The following is a 15,439-nucleotide window of genomic DNA, read 5'->3' on the forward strand; positions in this document are numbered from 1 at the left end:
GGTCGTCAAAATAAAACGAATTGGTGCGAGAGCATGTGTTGTGGTGACAGGGATTTCGTGCATGCCAATTTAAGTTCCTAAATTTTCGTAAGTTTTAAGAAGTGAAAAGATTCTCACTTTCAAGAATGCCACCCGTATGCTCAGCGTACGGTTGTACTAACCGGAGTAATAAAATCAAGGATATATTGTGTTTTAAGAATTACGAATTAAAGCCGAGATTCTTTTTTGTAATGTCTGTTTGTAATTAAACCCATTTTATTGTTTACACAGTGAAAGTACAGATAGGTGCGGTAATGATTTGTCCGATTATGTTTCAGATTTCCTTTAAAGAACAAGGAATTAACGGAACAATGCGTTGTGAGGACGAAAACAGATAAATGGTATCCCACTCAGTACAGTCGCTTATGCTCTATACATTTCGGAGATAAGTGCATCTATGAAACAAATGATTACTGGCTAATGCCGTTCCTACCGTATTTAACTTTCATTCACATTTACAACAAAGAAAATTGAGCGCCCACCAGCAAGGAAACAACTACGAAAAGTCACCTATTTCGGTCAAACATACACCAAGTATGGTAAATACAGTATTTTACTGCTATTTGTGAAATTTATGCCGCCTTTATTGTAGATATCAGTTGCCTTGGTATTTAAAACTGGGATACACTTCATAATGGGCAACTTTCTTGGTTACCTTTTCGGCTACTAATTCCAGTATGATATGGTAATGAAAAAAACTTGATATGCCTCCTGTATTATAATAAATAATTACATTAAACAGTTATAATGGTACAGTATTCATGGGCTGTCTCTGTAGTGTAATAGTTAGCTTGAGTAGCTGACAACCCCGGAAGCCCGCGTTCGATTCCCGGCTCTGCCATGAAGTTTGAAAAGAGGCACGAGGGCTGGAACAGGTTCCACTCCGCCTCGGGAGGTCATCTGAGTTGAGGTGGGTTCCACTTCTACAAAAGCCATCCTCGAAGTGGTTTTCCGTGGTTTCCAATTTCCCCTTCAGGCAAATGCCGCGCTGGTACCTAACTTAAGGCACGGCCGCTTCCTTCCGTTTTCCTTGTTTATCCATTCCAATCTTCCCATCCCTCCACGAGGCCCCTGTTCAGCATAGCAAGTGCGGCCGCCTGGGCGAGGTACTGTCCCTCCCTCCACCCCTCCCGGTTGTATCACCGACCCAAAGTCTCGCGCTCCAGAACACTGCCCTTGAGGGGGTAGAGGTGGGATCCCTCACTGAGTCCGTGAGAAAAAATCCAACCTTGGAGGGTAAACAGATTAAGAAAGTGAAGTAGTCATGGGGATGCAATAATTTTTAATATATGATCAGAATGAGGTTGTGATATATTGTAGGTTCCTATCATTTTAAGGCTTTCTGTTATAAATATTTATGTCCACGGTTTTTATTGTAATTTAAACTTAACCACAACACCCAAGCAGGGTAACGCTCTTGTTACGATTTCGAGGCCTATTCGTATGTCACTGTGCGATGATTTCGAACTACCCTATAATCAACTGATCGTGATGTTGGCCTCGTGCCGCAATATGATGAAGTGGCGGTATTCGCAGTCTATGATTTTCAATGCTTTAAGCTTTCTGAAACAGTTTTCAATTCTCCCCTAGTTATTCTAAAATGCGTAATTTGTATACTTTTTGTCATTCTGGGGCCAAACCCCCTTGCTTGTGTGACCCCAGGAAACATGGCGGACGTTCGTTATATTAGCTTCATTCAGATAGCGCTTCCACCTCTATGTTATTCTAGCTCGTTGGGTGTTAGGGCTTGGATTAACTCAGCAAAAGGGATGTTCGATAAAATTCCATTTTATATAAAATCAATTAAGGATGTCTAGGAAAGTAAAGATAGGAAATCTTTCACCTGGGCTACTGCTTAAATGCAGTTCAGTATAATCAGCCAGTCTGAGTGGATGGTTTAATAGTTGTTGTGTTTTGATGGTTTAGTTTCAGTAGGGCTTTCTCTTTTGCTCACCACTGTTGTTTTTCCCCATCAATTGTGAAATCGTCGTCTTGATTAGATGAAGAATATATCTTTTGTAGGTAAAATTGTTTTTTAATGTTGGTTATGTTGGGAGGATATGTATTTCGGTAGAAGTTCCTTGAAGAGGTGCTATAAATGGTGGCAACTCCCGAGCTGCTCCCAAGAGGTCTGTGATAACTAGGTTAATTTATAGCGTTTTATCTTAGTGAGATTTGTGAGTATTTTTCGATTACGCTGCAACGTAGTGTCCAGTCATTAGAAAATGTTATTTATTTTATGTCATGTCTGATTTTTATGAGGGTTTTGTCCCGAATTACGCAAGAACCTGTGCCAATTTTATCGATCGTTGCATTTGCACTTCATATGGATGCAGTTAATCTTTAAGGTGTAATCTAATTTTAGACATTTCCATTGTCACTACTCAATGAATGGTTAATCATGCACAATGTGCACAAAATATTGAAATCTTGTTTAGTAGGAATATGTGGGTGTATTTTTGGAGGCGGGTTTGATTATAGTTAATTTTAGTTTATTGCGTAAGTCGAAATCAGGTGTGAATGATTGCGCATTGTCGGGGAATTATTGTACGTGTATATCGATGGATAATGTTGTTTTGTTGTATGCAATGGGACAAAGTTTATAGATTGCGGTTGATAGGATGAAAACTGCTGTTAGGGTGTTGCCTTTGTATGGATTTACTATGTTTCTCATTTATTCTATATGGAAAATTTGGTAGGATTCAGTGAGCCGTAGCAAACGTCCAAGTGATGTTGGTCTTTCCTATAAATAAGTTGGAGTACTGCCAACTGGTGAAGTGTTTTAAAGTATGCCATTCATTTTATGAACAAATATTTGATGAACAGCTCGGTGTTATGTGGAGTGTAAAGTGAATCCTGATATTTTATTTAAAGATTAATTAGAACCCAGATAAACATTTCAGTGTGGTTATATTTTTTTGTTCTATATTTTACTAGATAGTTGCTGAAATCGAGTGAAACATGCATCGAGCACGAACAGTTTTGAACAATCTTGTGCCATTGGCACCATTAGTTCCTCACATCGCTCCTGAATCTTTTGCCTCATGGCTACTGAAGTCAAGCAAGACAGCATCTGCTATTACAGTTTCCAGTACAAGACATTATAGTTCGTCGTTAGCTGCTGAACCATTTCTAAATGGCAGTTCTTCAGCCTATGTTGAAGATATGTACAATGCATGGCTGGCGGACCCGAAGAGTGTGCATGTGGTAAGTATACTAGCGTTAGAAATGTATATAATAATAATTTTTAATTCAGCCCGGCTATCAAGATTTCGCAAGTGATATTTCCCTACCCCCGGTGATTTTAACTAAAATAAACCGCTCTACATATTTCTGAAATGTCAATGCTAATTCCTTCTTCCAACCTCTAAAACATCAGGACGCACTTGGTACTAGAATTTTTTATTCTTGCGCACCAAGCTGCTCTTGTGTAATTATGTATATAATTGTAAATCTTAACTGTTCAATTAGATAATGTAATTACTATATAGTTACCAACCATTGACATTATTTTTTATTACAAACATTTACGCTGAATGTTATAATGTAAATATTTTTAAAACTTTATCTCAACTGTTCAATTCAACAATGTAAATACTGTATAGTTACCAACCTTTGACATTAATTTTTGGTTACAAACATTGACGCCGAACACTACACCTTTTCTCCCTTAATTGTTATAATGTAAATATCTTTAAACTTTATATTTTCCTATGACTGCGTCAACTGTTCTCCAGAGCACCACTGCCGAACTCTACTATTTTAATTTTACGCATTGGTGCTGATTTCTCATCTATAAACCTATATGTTCAACCATCACTTTTGTACAACTATTTCCCATACTTAATTTTTGTATGTGTATTAATAATATGTATTAATTTGTACATGTCAACTACTAACCAGGTACCTGATTTTTTGCCTTGAGGTGATAATTTGACTGATGATGCCCTCAATGAAGGGCGAAACATGTCTCAAGTGGAATCAATAATAAATTCCTAATTTATAATATTTATATGTATTGAATAGGTGATAAAACAAACCTTATAGCATCCTACATATCAAGATTTCCACGCCCGCACAACGATTGTCGTTTGTTTACATGCTCGCGGCCTTCTCGGGAAAGATGTTGTCAAACTGTACTCAGTGCTGACAACCTCCGTACTTAGGAACTAATGAGTGAGTGGTGTATCTATAGCTGGAGGGACAAGCAAAGGGGGTCTGGGGGTGTAAGCCTACAGGTTAGAAGCTGCGAAGTGGCCCTCGGCCTTTAGTTTTATGTGGAAACACGATTGGTCTGAACTGGTTCCTGCCGTGCGGAGGGTTAGGTTAGGACCTGGGCAAGACCATTGGTTGGGGTTGGTAACGGATTATGATTTACATTACTGACGGGAACGAGATCACGTGCCACTTCACACTATGAACACATCTCTCTTCTGAGATGCTCTCCGAGTAAGATTTCATTAATTTCCACTTAATATAACATTACAAATAAGATGACAGCCGAGCTGAAGAAATACTAATAATAAATAAATAATAATAATAATAATAGTAATAATAATAATCATCATCATCCCATATATACAGCTGGGTTATAAAAAATACGATTCTTAGTAAACTTTCCTTTGAATGTGTCTCTTTGAGCGAGTGGCTTTGCAATTTGCATCGCACTTTGTCAGTATGGGCAAAAATTTACCCCGTAGTACCTTCGGTTTCTAACATTCTAACAAAGTAGAAATTAATAAAGTCTTACTTGAAATGAGTGTCAGAGGAGAGATGTGTTCTTTGTGATGTCCAAGAACCCACCGTCTCACTCCCAGAAGTACATGTACATTTATAACTTAATAAAGAGCAATACACGCCATTTTCCATTGCCGAAGTAGCAACTTCCATTCGTATTGGCCAACATAAAGTCGCATGTGGATCCATTTCCGTCAATTATAATAACTACAGGGCACCAGGAAATGTTCTCCGCTGCGCCTACCTGCTGCTGCGTGAGGTGGCATGAGCAGTTAAGTTTGCAGCACGGCTGCTGCCGCTTGTATTAAAACAAAACAAACAACTAACAGTAAACTTTATACTCACCACAGTAGTTCATAACAGATGCTGGAAGTGTTGTCCTTGTGTTCGAAGACAAATTTCAACACGTCTACACATATTGTTGAAGACTTTTACTAAGTTTCTTGCATAATGGACTGCACCATAAGTAATGATATTAACTTTAAGTTCATCAATCGTTTTTAGTCTGTTAAAAGCGTAGGCCTGCCTGTTCCTGGTACATCATGAACTGAGCCAAGCACACAAAATTTACTTATCGAATCCCGAATGGTATCCTGGTTTGGATACTTAGAATTAGGAAACCGCGCCTGAAATGTTAGTTTTATATTTTCTGTAAACAGATCGCCTTCCACCAAAAAAAGCTCTCTCTTCAGTAGTACACATTACCGCTTGTATACTGTTGCACTATTCTAATAATCTATCTGAACATTCGCTTTAAACAATACACACTGACTATTTCGACAACCCACAGCTCACGTGTGTGGCCTTCCCTTTATTGCTATGTGTTGTTCTTGGCCTGTCAGCGAGTGAACAAGACAGATATGAGACTGTGCTGCCAACTAAACCGCTGATGCTCCCTTACGCAGCAGCACGTAGGCACTGCAGAGAACATTTCCTGGTGCCCGTTAGATTCTGTTACCAAATCGGGCAGAATAAAAGCACAAAGCTACCCTAACCAGTATAGACCAATGGTGTTTCTACAGGAAGTTAGAGGCCGAAAGCCGCTTTGGGGTCTGTGGTCTTGTCCAGACCCTACCCTAACCAGTACAGACCCATGGTCTTGTCCAGACTCTACCCTAACCAGTACAGACCGGTTGTCTTGTCCAGACCCTACCCTAACCAGTACAGACCAGTGGTCTTGTTTAGACCCTAGCCTAACCAGATCAGTACTTCTGCCCACACTACTAAACTTTCACCACATACACATACGCGTGAAACAATTTTACTTTGTTTACATCTTGTGGCTTTCTTGCGAGGGATGTGTGTGAGCGGTGCACGAGGCTGCTAACCTCTCTATTAGGAGCTAAGCCCACGGGATGGAGCTGCAATGCCTGGATGATCTGTGATATGTAGACAAGCAGGTTAGAAGCCGCGAAGCAGCCTGCGGACTCTAGCTTCCTGTGGAAACACCATTGGTTTGTACTGGGTAGGATAGGGCCTGGACAAGACTATTAGTCTGTACTGGTTAGAGCAAAGTTTTACCTTGTACTACACCACACACCACGGGCATAGGTAAGGCATCCTGTAACGTATCGAAACATGGGTATTGTACTGTATATGGCCTTGTATTATGGTCCAAAATACCATTCATTATACTGTGAAGAAAATAGGGCTGGAAGATCTTGTGTGCCTTGCTAGGCTGTTGTTGAACACCACATTAATGATAGACAGGCTCTGGAAATGTAATTTTAAGCTACACACATCATAACTTTAGTTGCAGGGCCCTAATGTTGATTCAAAATGTTCAGTTGGTTGCCAAGTTTGCATTGTTGTTGCAACCTATAGTGCCGTTAAAACATTGTGCGTGTTCTGACAGCTCTCAGCATGGTAGTAAGGAGTGGCAGTTACTATGGCAACCAGTACACACCTCCCATTTAAGCCAATCCTAGCTAGACATGCACTCTCCCTTTTCCAATCCCCTCTGTCTTATAAAGCTCCGTGAGGCGGGCGCGGTCCTAGTCCTACGTAGTCAATTAGTATACCATAGGCTAGCACATGTGGCTAGGCTATATAACAGTGTCAGCTTTGAGCGATATCATCATCTGTATACTGTGTTTTTGGAATCTGCTTAAATACACTGCCTGACAAAAAAAGTTAGGCACCCAGAAGGAGTGGTTGAAAGTGAATGGAACTACATATGCTGAAAGACCATTGCCTTTATTGAACTGATTACAATATAGAATGAGACAAGGCCGTTGGCAGTTCCAGGTGGAATGTTGGCGCCAGGTCAGTAGAGTGTCGCATTCCACCTGGCTGCAATGCATGCCGTTATGCTGTTCGGAATGGTGTCAAGCAGCCCTTTGATCCTCTCCTGAGGCAAGTTCGTCCACAGTTGTTGCAGCTGTCCCTCCAGATCCTGCAGGTTGGTGCTGGGACGGAGTCCCCTTCCAACGTCATCCCAGAGGTGTTCAATGATGGAGAGGTCCGGGGATCTTGCTGGCCACTGGGGGGACTTCAGCATGCTCTAGGCAGTCCATAGACGTGCTGTGTGTGAATGCGCATTATCTTGTTGGAACTCTGTCCCAGGGTGCTGTGCCATAAGGGGTAGGACGTGCGGACGCAGAATATCTGTGATGTATCGCTGTGCCGTCAAAGTCTGCCAAAGACTATTAGAGGTGACCTGAATGCATATCTTATGGCTCCCCACTCCATGATGCCAGGTATTACGCCTGTGTGTCTTTCCACAATATGGGCAGGATCTGCCCTCTGCCCTCGAAGCCGCTGAACCCTCACACGATGGTCATTGGAGTTATGGAGAAGTGGAACTCGTCAATGAACATGATGCGACGCCATTCCTCTGTCCGTGCCTCCCGGACAAGGCACCACTGCAAATGCAGGCATTGGTGTTCTGGTGTCAATGGCAACCGACGCATGGGGTGGTAGGACCCCAATCCGGCAGATGCGAGTCATCGAGACACTGTGGAGGAACTTGCAGGCTGTTGTAGGGTCTCCAGTACAGGTTCGCAGATGGTGGGTGCCGAAGTTATGGGATCCCACAATGCTCGGCGCACCATATGGCGGTCCTCGCTCGGGGTGGTGTTCCTTGGTCGACCCAAACCTGCACGATGTGATTGGGTGCCCTCATGTACCCATCGAGTCGAACATTGGGCCACTGTGACATATGAATTGCCCACATGCCTGGCAATTGTACGATACGACCAACCAGCCTCTTGCAGTCCCACAATGCGGCCTCTGTCAAATGCTGTCAGTTGGTGGATAGGATGTCTATTGCATCTGCGAGGCATTGCGGGTGCTGCGTACTGTACATAATCCTCTCTGCACGTCTTGCTTAACTGTCTGACTCACAACAGTTGACTGGTAACAACTTATGAACAACAGGATGGTGCCATCATGAATGCACCCTGGTGGGTTTTCTACACATTACAGATCCTTGTAAATCTAATCATTTACTCACACATCAATGGTATGCATGTATACCGAAATGGAATAATATTAGATCACTCCTTCTGGGTGCTTAACTATTTTTGTCAGGCAGTGTATTTATAGTGTTATTGTGTTTGTGTTAATTAGTGTATCATTATCAAGACTGGTAATGCAATTTTTTCTGTTTTAGTATTAAGTCGGCAAAATTGCAAAATGCCTTGAAAAGCTAATATTTGAATTAAACAGATGTTTCCAGCACTCTTGGAAATTGCGATAATGTTTATTATATTTGGTTTCTTAACATAATAATTATAAATTGGACAGTGTTATGCAACAAGGAACCAACCCTCAAAAATCTTGATTGTGATGTTTATACCTCTTTGACATCAGGAAGGATAGATCCTTCTGTTATTTAAATTCTTTGTGTGTAATTTACACTGTGCTGTCATCTATAACCATTGAACCAGCCAACCAATTTTACAACAAGGACCCAAGCCTCGGTCTGGTAAACTTAGATTCATGACATAGATGTTGATTCCAATAGGGAATCTGAAATATTTGTCCCGAATGAGTAAATTTATAATACCAATGTAGTTGGTCCGTTATTGGACATTATAAATTTTCCAGCAAACTCATTCCTGGTTGCCAGTGTTTTGCCCCAGTGTGCAAAATTGGGCTCATCAGTTGGTAAATACCATACCCACCAAGACACATGGCTAGTGCACACCATGGAGACCAATGCGTAGGCTAATTGGAGCCACTGGCAGTGCCAATGCACTATGAGAGACTGTCCCATTTCAAAAAATTGATGCCTACCTGGCCATCAGATGACATAGATGTTTATTCCCATAGGGAACCTGAAATATTTGTCCCGAATGAGTAAATTTATAATACCAATGTAGTTGGTCCATTATTGGACATTATAAATTTTCCAGCTAACTCATTCCTGGTTGCCAGCGTTTCGCCCCAGTGTGCTAAACTGGGCTCATCATTTGGTAAATAGCACACCCACCAAGACGCATGGCTAGTGCATACCGTGGAGGCCACTGCGTAAGCTAATTGGAGGCATCGGCAGTGCCAATGCACTGTGAGAGACTTTGTCTCATTTCCAAAATTGATGCCTGCCTGGCCATCAGATGGACATAACACTGTGACAGCTTTACAAGGACCAACGGGACGTCACTATACCAACATTATTAGATCTCGGTGTAGTTTTTATAAAGGGGAGTTAGGGATTGGAATAACTTACCAAGGCAGATGTTCAATAAATATCCAATTTCTTTGAAATCCTTTAATAAAGGCCAGGCAGGCATCAGTTTTTGAAAATAAGACAGTCTCTCATAGTGCATTGGCACTGCCGGTGGCTCCAAGTAGCCTATGCATTGGCCTCCACGGTATACACTACCCATGCCTCGTGGTAGGTGTGCTATTTACCAACTGATGAGCCCAATTTACCACACTGGGGCTAAACACTGGCAACCAGGAATGAGTTGGCTGGAAAATTTATAATGTGCAGTAATGGACCAACTATATTGGTATTACCCAATGTATTTTCAACATGTTCTGTTATTCTTGGCATTGGAATTTTGCAAGGTTGACGCTTGTTCATTTTCCTCCATTACTTTACGGGCAATTTTTTGTCTTTTTGTTATCAAGTTGGTATTTAGCTACCTCGTAATTGTAATGTCTCCCATTTTTTTTCTCATTGTTTCTTAGAACTTTGTTTTGGATTATTATGATCGTATTTAGGATTACTTTGCATCTTTCTAGTCTTTAAGTAACCAGGCGAGTTGGCCATGCGGTTAGGAGTGCGCAGCTGTGAGTTCGCATCCGGGAGATAGTGGGTTCAAACTCCAATGTCGGCAGCCCTGAAAATGGTTTTCCGTGGTTTCCCATTTTCACACGAGGCAAATGCTGGGGCTGTACCTTAATTAAGGCCACGGCCGCTTCCTTCCTATTCCTAGGCCTTTCCTGTCCCATCGTCGTCATAAGACCTATCCGTGTTGGTGCGACGTGAAGCAACTAGGAAAAAAAAGTCTTCAAGTACTGATGTCTGACTGCAGGGTGTTGAGCAACAGGCAATTCGGTTACTTGGTCGGCGAAAAAATATAAAACATTAAATCTCGGGTATTACAAATAAATGATTTCCATCAAGGTAAATCTCTTTTGTTTAAAACTATAATAATAATAACAGCAACAATAACCTTTCGATATGTATTCATATCAAGCTTTTGACCATTAGCATCCGGGAGAGATAGGTATATAAGAGTAACACTCTAAACAAACTATTTTAGAAGATACCATTTTCACACCAGGCAAATGCTGGGGCTGTACCTTAACTAAGGCCACGGCCGCTTCCTTCCAACTCCTAGGCCTTTCCTATCCCTTCGTCGCCATAAGACCTATCTGTGTCGGTGCAACGTAAAGCCCCTAGTAAAACAAAAATTTTTTTTAGAAGATATGAAAGAGAAATTAAATTAAATAAAAGCCAAGAGAACAATTAGGTACGTAACTCTTAAAAGAAAATAAAATTGATAAAGAATAACATTAATTAACCCATATGTGCCCACTGTCGGCTTTGTCACCATGAATATATGAATATTGTCAATCTTATATCGATGAACAGGAAGAATATATTTGAGGTGCATTGTCTACAGTACATAAGAGAACTGCAGCATTGCGTTTGATTCTTACTGCACAGCACAAAAACAAGAGAGACTCAGTTTCACATCTTATCAAGTGGCTGTGTGTGAAATATTGTTCCGTATACAGTCAAGAGAATGACTCTTCTATTGTGGTATTATTGGATTATCATGTTCTTACTTTTCTTAGTAAAATTGGACTATTCTGTTAAATGTTGTAATGAAATGTGTCTTTAACAGATTTTAAATTCATTTGTGGTATATTGATCGTTGTTTTTCTCTACCATAGCACAAAATTTCCTTGACATATGTCAACAGTGGGCGTGAGTGGGATCACCTCACGACTGATATAAAGTTTTCATTTATTCTTCTCAGATGGATTGGTTTTTTAAATTTAATTTTGTACAATTTGTTTTGCGTTGCACCGGCGCGGAGTGGTCTTATGGCAACGGTGGGATAGAAAAGGCCTAAAAGGAAGCGGCCATGGCCTTAATTAAGGTACAGCCCCAGCATTTGCTTGGTGTGAAAATGGGAAACCACAGAAAACCATCTTCAGGGCTGCCGACAGTAGGGTTTGAACCCACTATCTCCCTAATGCAAGCTCACAGCTGCGCACTCCAACTGCACAGTCAACTCGCCCTCTGATTGACTGTTGAGCAGATCGTTAGTATACTGAAGACATCCTAGATGCTTATATATTACATAGAACCATCTGAAAATGCTTTTCATAGTGGAGTGGATAGCTAGGGTGATGAGTCATGTGGTGATATAAACATTCTCTCTGGCAATCGGCTTCAGGCTGGTGCTGAACTAGTGTGTACAAAACTAATTGGAAATGATGTGCGAGATGGTGTATTGAGTGAAAATGAAGCGAGTCATGTTAGTGAAGAAGCAGCTAGACCAGTACCGTGTACGTCTTTAAGTTATTCCGATGATGGGCAACCTAAATGTAAGAAACAAAAACTACATAATGAGAATTCAGGCCCAATCATATCTAATCATGCAAAAGCAAAACCAAAACAATGTCGGTGGGGGAAAAGAGCGACATTGTGAACAAGCCAAGAACAGAGTTTACTCGACTGAACTTCTTAAATAAAGATTATTCTCGAACTGAATAATTTGAACTCTTCTTTGAGGATGAAGAACTTGACTGTATCATTCAGAGCACAGTTCAGTACTCTGTTAAGAAAGGCAGTACGTCATTTTCGTTCAACAAAACTGAATTTTGGTTATTCTCTGCAGTGTTTCTTTTCGGTTACAATGTGGTGGATAGGACAAGAATATACTGGGAAAATGCTGAAGATGTGCATCATTTGGGTTAAGCACAGTAATGTCGCGCAATTGGTTTGAAGAAATTTTCAGATATTTACATTTTTGCGACAACGCTAAATTAGACTGCAATGGCTGTTACGGAAAAATTTGTCCCGCTTGGAGTGTGGTAATGAACGCCGGCTACGGTATTACGCATCTTTCTGTGGTCCCTTATTTTGGAAGACATGGTGCCAAGCAACATTCGTGGCAAATCAATACATTTTGGGTATAAAGACAGTGAGTGTATGAAGAGGAGTGTGCTCATGTCATTATACACATTATATCAGTCCTGAGCCACATCATTTCCTGCATGTCATTGAGAATTTTTCCAGCTTGAAACATAAGACTTCATGTTCCATGTACATATCTTGAATTCCTTCCCATTAAGTGTTGAAAACGTCCTATTTGAAGTATAGAGCTTTTGCAACAAGAATAAGGTCTTAATAATTGAGTGACTCTACCTTTACAATACAGTACAACATTTTTTTAAACTTTATTTTAAGACCTCAAAATTTAAACATTTCCATGAACCTTACCTGCTCTCCTCCACTCCCCCTAGACTCTCTGGAACTACAAGTAATTCTGTCAGCACCCATGGTAAGATACGTCTCCTTAGTGACATTCGTGCTTGATGAATGAATTGGAAATGTACCATTCCCCGGAATTGAAGAACACTTCGAGAAGAACTTTTCCTTTCTGGCCAGGACCGTAGGCTATACTCCATGCAGTTGAGGGAGAGAAGTTGCCAACATAATAAGGCAAAACCAGTCGAAGTTTGGTTTCCTTTTGGCTCTGCTGGCATATCACACTTTTGCAAGTGCTCAACATTGTACCACTATTGTAATAATGTCTCTTTTAGCTTAGTATATGAATGTATTTTTGCAACCCATTCTTGGGAGGTACCTTGGTGTTTGTTGAGAAGCATCACTTGTCTAAGGAGTGCAGTGCCTTTGTAAGTTAAAGGGATAGGAATTGGATTTAATTTTTCTCTCCATTGGTTTGTTGCCATTGATCTATTTAATTGCTTTGTAAAATGAATACGAAATGCTTTCTTTTCCAGTCATGGGATACATTTTTTCGCAACAGTTCTGCGGGTGCAGCTCCTGGGCAGGCCTACCAGCCCCCGCCATCCTTGGGCATACCGGCAAAAAATCAAGTACCCATTACTAGCCTAGCACCGTACATAGGAGGGTCATCAGCCCCTGCTCTAGGAGGCCAGATCAATGAGAAAGTTATTGATGACCATTTGGCTGTGCAAGCTATTATTCGATCATATCAGGTAGTGTTTTCCTTCACCTTTCTTTTACATTTTTTTTGTTTATAGGTGTATTTGATTTTCTGAAAATATTAAATCGTGTAATTGTTTCAAAGAGGTGTGAATATATATTTTCCAGGACACTTTTCTTCACAGATAAACTTACTTCGATCTCTAAGCTCTTTGCTGGAAAGCCATACTCATGAACTGTAATGCTTAGTTTTGAGGAAGGGACTCTACTAGCAACTGTGATAAACTATCTTAATTAATCTGAAATTTGGAATAATACACTTGAATACTTAATGATGTTTGTTATAGATGCTGCTGTATTCAGTACTGACTATTTGTAGCTGATGCAAGTACTGATCTTTAAACATGTGTAGAATGTAGAAGTCCTGTTGTTCTAACCACCAAAAAGTGAATATGGCTGAGAGCTCCAATATCGATGTTGCCTATGAAGAATAGTTACCGGTCAAAATCACTAAACTCCACTGAAGCTTTCGACATCTCCACCTAGTGGACAGTAATTGAATTTCACTAACCTTTGTGTATTTTACTTTGGGTGTGTAATGACATTCTTGGTTTTGTTACACTGCTCTATTGTTCCTAGAATGAGTCTTTATATTTATTTTCGGCAAATTTTGATTACTTTCACCTGGTCCAGAAATAAAACTTAGCCCTTAGGATGGTAATTTTTCACAATTGGTTCCATTTAAACAATTGATCATATTTTTAAAATGCAGTGAAGATTAAGGTTTGATGGCAATATCTTATGTATATATACATACTGTATTTACGCGAATAATTCATGCACCCTAACTTTCGGGAGGCTCATTTTGAAAAAAAAAAAAAAAAAAAAAAAAAAAAAAAAAAAAAAAAAAAAAAAAAGGCGCCAATATTTGATGGAAGTAAAACCCGCACCCCAATTTCGTGCATCTTTTTAAAAAAAAATGTGCGGGAATTATTCGCGCAAATACGGTATATCATATGGTTAACATACGTCTCGTGAAAGGACAGCTATTTTGCTTTTGTATCTCCCACAATTAAGAAAACTATTGAAAGCAAGTATTCTGGGTAATAGCTTTGTGGAGGAATTTTTCGCTCTGAAAAACATCTCAAATTATGATTTACCTCTGAGATCATAGTCTATACTTGGTGCAGATGAGGCAGGAAAGTTGCTTACATAGCAAGGCAGAAAAAGTGAAAGTTCAGTTACTTTTTAATTCTGCTAGTAGACCGTATTCTTGAAAGTGTTCAGCATTGTACCACTAGTGTTAGTAGCTTAGTACAGTGAAACCTTGTTAATGCGTTCCTCATTAACACATTTTCTTGCTAAGCACATCGTTAATTTGAAGTACCGATTCTCGTCGTATTAAATCTATATAAAAATACCTCGCTTATTGCATCACAAATTTTTGTTATTACCATTTAGTACCACTTGTAATTACCACTTAGTACGATCACATTTTTACTAGCCCTGAAAATTTTGTCATCCCTTGTGAAACAAACGTGATTTTCATCTTGGGTAGGATCGGTCGCCACAGTTGCATGATAACGGAAAAAGGCTTTAAAATTCCTGAACTTCACAGGATAAGTTGCATGTTCGGGGAGCAAGCTGTTAGCCTCAGGAATGTTCAGTTTTGCTTGCCGGTTAGCAGCAAGATTGCTGAATAACACAGCGAGTCTTATTTGTCTTATATTTTGCGTTCCATTCAGAAGTTAGAAAGTTATTTTGTGTTGAGTGGTACAGTGAAGTTTTTTTCGCGTGATATGGTAGCCTATATCTGGATTAGGAATATAATTATGTGAAATTGACTAGTGTGGTGCATATTTGTCTTGTGATAGCCTAGTTATGGATATGCAAAATGTTGTGAAATTCCTTGCTAATGAAGACAAAATTAAAATCTTTCAGGAAGTGGACTGGCATCCTCATTTTAAGCATGCAGAGGTTGCGAATGTTGAACTCGCACCTTTGAGTTTCGTCTCGATCATTTGACTTGGTCAAAGTTCTTCAAACTGGCAGTCAAAGTCA

General features: G+C 40.1%; 1 protein-coding gene across 7 annotated transcripts in view; it reads left to right on the forward strand.

Moving 5' to 3' along the window:
- Window positions 1-2,115: 2,115 nt before the first annotated feature.
- Ogdh (oxoglutarate dehydrogenase Nc73EF) overlaps window positions 2,116-15,439 on the forward strand; it is a 314,890-nt gene continuing 301,566 nt past the window's right edge. For 5 of the 7 annotated variants that reach the window (XM_067134984.2, XM_067134980.2, XM_067134986.2 and 2 more), the window contains exons 1-3: window positions 2,116-2,168; window positions 2,977-3,246; window positions 13,213-13,431. In XM_067134984.2, the coding sequence (XP_066991085.1) occupies window positions 3,001-3,246; window positions 13,213-13,431 (465 nt within the window). In that variant the 5' untranslated portion in view covers window positions 2,116-2,168; window positions 2,977-3,000. Of the gene's footprint in view, window positions 2,169-2,198; window positions 2,217-2,976; window positions 3,247-13,212; window positions 13,432-15,439 lie in introns of those variants that run through there. The other 2 variants (XM_067134982.2, XM_067134981.2) reach the window with 2 other exon arrangements.

This window comes from Anabrus simplex, chromosome 1 (genome assembly GCF_040414725.1).
Source record: "Anabrus simplex isolate iqAnaSimp1 chromosome 1, ASM4041472v1, whole genome shotgun sequence".
Lineage (NCBI taxonomy): Eukaryota > Metazoa > Arthropoda > Insecta > Orthoptera > Tettigoniidae > Anabrus > Anabrus simplex.